The following is a 5,000-nucleotide window of genomic DNA, read 5'->3' as shown; positions in this document are numbered from 1 at the left end:
AAAGTTGAGGTGATAGTGATAGCAATAATGATGATGATGATGGTGATGATGACAAAGAATTGTGGTGATAGTTATGACATTGATGGTGATTATAGTGATGATTTTTAAAATCATAATGCAACTTCAACTACAACAAACACTATAAAGTATATAATTATGATCAGGATGATGATATACATAAAGAAATAATGATAATGCTAGTAACAATAATGATGACGATTACAATTAAAATGAAAAACAGGAACAAAAGTCGTAATGCAAATAACAAGAACAGCAACAGTTGCAAATGTAAAATCAGGGAAGATAATAACTATGATGCTGGTAATAATGTATGTATGTGTGAGTGTGTATGTATGCGTGTATATGCTTATGTGTGCATGCGAGTGTGTGCGCGCGCGCGCGCGTGTGTGTGTGTGTGTGTATTTGTGTGTATGTGTGTGTGTGTGTGTGTGTGTGTGTGTGTGTGTGTGTGTGTGTGTGTGTGTGTGTGTGTGTGTGTATGTGTGTGTGTGTGTGTGTGTGTGTGTGTGTATGTATGCGTGTATATGCTTATGTGAGTATACGAGTGTTTGAGTGTGTATGTATGCTTGTGTGTGTGTGTGTATGTGTGTGTGTGTGTGCGTGTGTGTGCGTGCGTGCGTGCGTGTGTGTGTGTGGGTGTGTGTATGTTTCGTGTTAAAGTAGAAAGCAAGACAAACACAAAACCGCAGCGCCAAGTCCATCTCGTTGAGTGACACGACACATAAAACATGGATGTTCCTGCGGCCGCTTCCTTGCCTCTCCGGCCGCGACTCCCGCGGCGGGAGAGAAATCATTGCGTTTTATAGCCCCTGCCCACAGGCACACATGTGTGTCTGTGTGTGTGTGTACATGTGTGTGTATGTACAGTATATATATGTATATATGCACACACACACACACACACACACACACATATATAAATATGTGTGTGTGTGTGTGTGTGTGTGTGTGTATGTGTGTGTGTGTGTGTGTGTGTGTGTGTGTGTGTGTGTGTGTGTGTGTGTGTGTGTGTGTGTGTGTGTGTGTGTCTGTGTCTGTGTGTGTGTGCCTGTATATATATATATATATATATATATATATATATATATATATATATATATATACATAAATATATATATATATATATATATATATATATATATATATATATATATAAATATATATATATATATATATATATATATATATATATATATATATATATATATATATATATATATATATTCATATCATATTTATTATAGATAGATAGATAGATAGATAGATAAACAGATAAATATAGATATAGATAGACAGATAGATGGATAGATAGACAGATAGATAGATGGATAGATAGACAGATAGATAGATGGATAGATAGACAGATAGATGGATGGATGGATAGATAGATGGATATATAGACAGATAGATAGATAGAGAGGTAGACAAAGACAAATTGATCCATGCGTGTATGTGTGTGCAAAAGAATATACACACATATATACACAATCGCACATACAAACATATGTACATACAGACAGAGGGAGAGAAAGAGAAATATAAACAGTCAAACAGACTGACAGAACGAGAAGGAGAAAGAGTTAGAGAAGACAGAAAATTGCGGAGGGAGGAAAAGAGAAGAGGCAAAGAAACCAAGAAGCCAAGACTGAGATATGAGGAGGGAGAAACGACATGAGAAGTCTGACCACAAAGAATCGACTCACACAAACCCAAACAATGTCACGCCCATCTCGTTGAGTGACATGACACATAAAACATGAATGTTCCTACGGCCGTATTTTTTACCTTTCCAGGCACAGCATTCGAAAGGAGAAAGGGGGAGAGAGAGAGAGGAGAAAAGAGAAAGAGGATTGGAGGCACAGCATTCGAAAGGAGAAAGGGGGAGAGAGAGAGAGGAGAAAAGAGAAAGAGGATTGGAGGCACAGCATTCGAAAGGAGAAAGGGGGAGAGAGAGAGAGGAGAAAAGAGAAAGAAGATTGGAGGACGAGAGAGAGAAAAAGAGAGAGAAAGCGAGGAGTTGAAGAAACAAATTATTGCATTTTTCATTTCCACCGTTGCATAGGCCGAAGCGTCCCCTGAAGCCTCCTGTCCTCTCTCACCCACAATTCCTCTCTCATCAGTGCGAAAAATACTACTAAATAAGCACTGCATGAAACCCGCAACTGCCATAATCAGGGCATTGTAACCCCGTGAATTATATGCGTTTTCATCCTTTACTTAGCTTCTGATTCTCCACAAACCCTTTTCCAAAGCCTAACCCTCCCCATCAGACAGCCATACATGCTCCTCTTGCCCTGGGAGCTCCCCCAAGGGCCTCCAGGGAACCGACTGCTTGCAGGCGTTTGCAACAGCCCCGTCCATAAATTGTGAGACTTACCGTGTTGCATGGAGCAGAGAGGACCCACCCACCGGCCGTCCACGCATTTAATTTTGCAGACGCGTTTCTCGTCGAAGGGGCCGACCACGCCCATGAACATGACTTCCTGTAGGAGCACACAGAGGGAGGAACATGAGTTAGGGGGATTTCTTGAATGCGGAATGGATTCAATCAAGTATGAATTGTGTCTGATATCTAGCTGTCTGCAATGACGAGCTACATGCTGTTTCTAATTGGTGATTTAGGCGATATATCAGGATCCTGAGGTAGGGGATTGAGTGATGGGATAAGGTTATATTTTGTGTGTCCTTATAGTGCTGCAAGAAACTTTTTAAAGTTCCTTGACTACGCACATGTTCATGATTTCCTCAAGACAAAGGGGAAAGTTATAAATGAGAATACACTTTAATGTTGAAATAAGTTATTTCTTTTCTTTTCTTTTATATGGTTGAGCATTGCTGAAACTAACTCTTCGTGATACTTAATATTTCTTAACCATACCTATGATCATGTTATGCGCAAAAAGGAAATACAAAAAATGATTAAAAAATCACTTATTTCCATACTCTGAAGTTTCTGAATGTAACTAATATAGCTGTTTCTTGTCCCCTTTTATGAGATCATAGAATGCGAAAGTTAAACAAGATTTCTTAGATTTTCCTTATTTTTTATGTTTTCATGTAGTTAAATCCAACACTTACCAATGTTAAATATTTCTTTATCGTGAATTAGAAAGTTGTCTTCAGTGACCTTCTCGATAGTAATGATTTAGCACATTATACTGTATAAGAGTAAAACCACTTTATTTCCTTTATTTGACGTTTTCATATAACTAACTATTGATGATGTTTAAGGTTTCTTGACCACACTTATAATCCTGACACTGATTGTATAAGAAAGACAGAAGAGCTCGAACATTGTATGTAAAGATGAAAGAAGAATATGCAGATTTCCCTTATTCTTGGCGGTTCTCAGATTGCTGAAACTAACGCTTTAATAATGTCTAATGTTTCTTTAAGCTACAAGACTGACATGAATGAGAATAATGAATCAAAATGTTGCATTGAAAGATGACATGAAATCGCATAATTTCTCCTTGTTTTTTTGGTGTTCTCAATCAGCTGAAACGAAGTCTTACAGACGATTTCTATTTCTTGACCAACCACACAATCTTCCAACTTGTCTCGCATGATGACACAAGCTTATTAAGATTCCCCGTGTTCTTGACGGTTCGCAAATGGCTAAAACTTACTCTTAACAATGTCTTATGTTTCCCGACGATCGAGTCTACTCTTACACATGAAAAGACACACGGGATCGGGTGATTCGTCTTGCCGCCCGCCCTCATCTTTACGTCATCACCGTGGAGGGGAGTCGGTAATTTATGCATCCGTGAACCACGAACCTTTTGAGGAAATTTCAATATATCCTTTAACAGTTTTCTTATATCATAATGTTGTCGAATCCGTGAACTATTGAGCCCGCAGTCACATGAAGGTGGAATAATAAAACTAGAAATTTGAACAAACAGTTTCTGCTTTTGGATTTCACATTTTGGCATTTTTTATTTTTTTGGGGGGTGACAGATATAATATTTATTCAAATATTCCTCTCTCTAAGTCAGACAAGCATTTAATATAAAAGTTTCCCTTCTGCCATGTTAAATTACGAGTAAATTGTAACAGACATTCAATTTCCAAGCTCGAGAGACATTTTCAGTGTTAAAATCAACGGCATAAAAATGTAACCTTTTCTTGATTAATTCTTTAGAAAAAAAAGATTAAGATTGGTGGCTTATTATTATTATTATTATTATTATTATTATTATTGTTATATTATTATTATCATTATTATTATTATTATTATCATTATTATTATTATTATTATTATTATCATTATTATAATCATTATCGTCATTATTGTTATCATCAGTATTGTTATTATGATTCTCATCGCCATTACTATCGTTACAATCATCATTATCCCCATTGTTGTTATCATTATCATCATCATGATCAGCATTTTTATTTAGATTATCATCACCATCGTCTTCATCATTAACATTATCTTCATTATTATTGTAATTATCATTGTTATCCTTCGTGTTAATATTATCATTATTGTTATTATTGTTGTATTATTACTATAATTATTACTATTTTTATAATTATCATTATCATTATCATTATTGTTATTATTAGGAATATTATCATTATTGTCGTTGTTGTCATTATTATTATAATTTTTATTATTGTTGTTGTTGTATTAGTATTACTATTATTACTATCACCATTCTTATTATTAATATCATTGTTGTCATTACTATTATGATTAGCATATGATCATTATTATTTTCATCATTGTTATCACTTATATTAGTGCCATTGTTATCATTATTATTATCATAACTATGATTTTCATTGTTTTCATTATTATTATCATCACAATTGTTATTGTTATTATTGTCAACAGTGATAATAATAATGATAATGATGATGATAATGATAATTATTATTATTATTACATTCATCATTGTCATTATCGTTGTTATTGGTATAATAATTATTTTTGTCATTATCATTATCATTATTATTATTACCAT

General features: G+C 34.8%; 1 protein-coding gene across 1 annotated transcript in view; it reads right to left on the bottom strand.

The window, feature by feature from the left end:
- Positions 1-5,000, bottom strand: part of LOC138866770 (locomotion-related protein Hikaru genki-like) — a 260,741-nt gene that overhangs the window by 161,800 nt on the left and 93,941 nt on the right. The window contains exon 3 of the mRNA XM_070140501.1: positions 2,399-2,504. Within this exon, the coding sequence (XP_069996602.1) occupies positions 2,399-2,504 (106 nt within the window). The remainder of the gene's footprint in view (positions 1-2,398; positions 2,505-5,000) is intronic.

The sequence above is a fragment of the Penaeus vannamei genome, chromosome 27 (assembly GCF_042767895.1).
Source record: "Penaeus vannamei isolate JL-2024 chromosome 27, ASM4276789v1, whole genome shotgun sequence".
NCBI classification, from domain to species: domain Eukaryota; kingdom Metazoa; phylum Arthropoda; class Malacostraca; order Decapoda; family Penaeidae; genus Penaeus; species Penaeus vannamei.
This window is presented reverse-complemented; position numbering and strand designations above follow the sequence as displayed.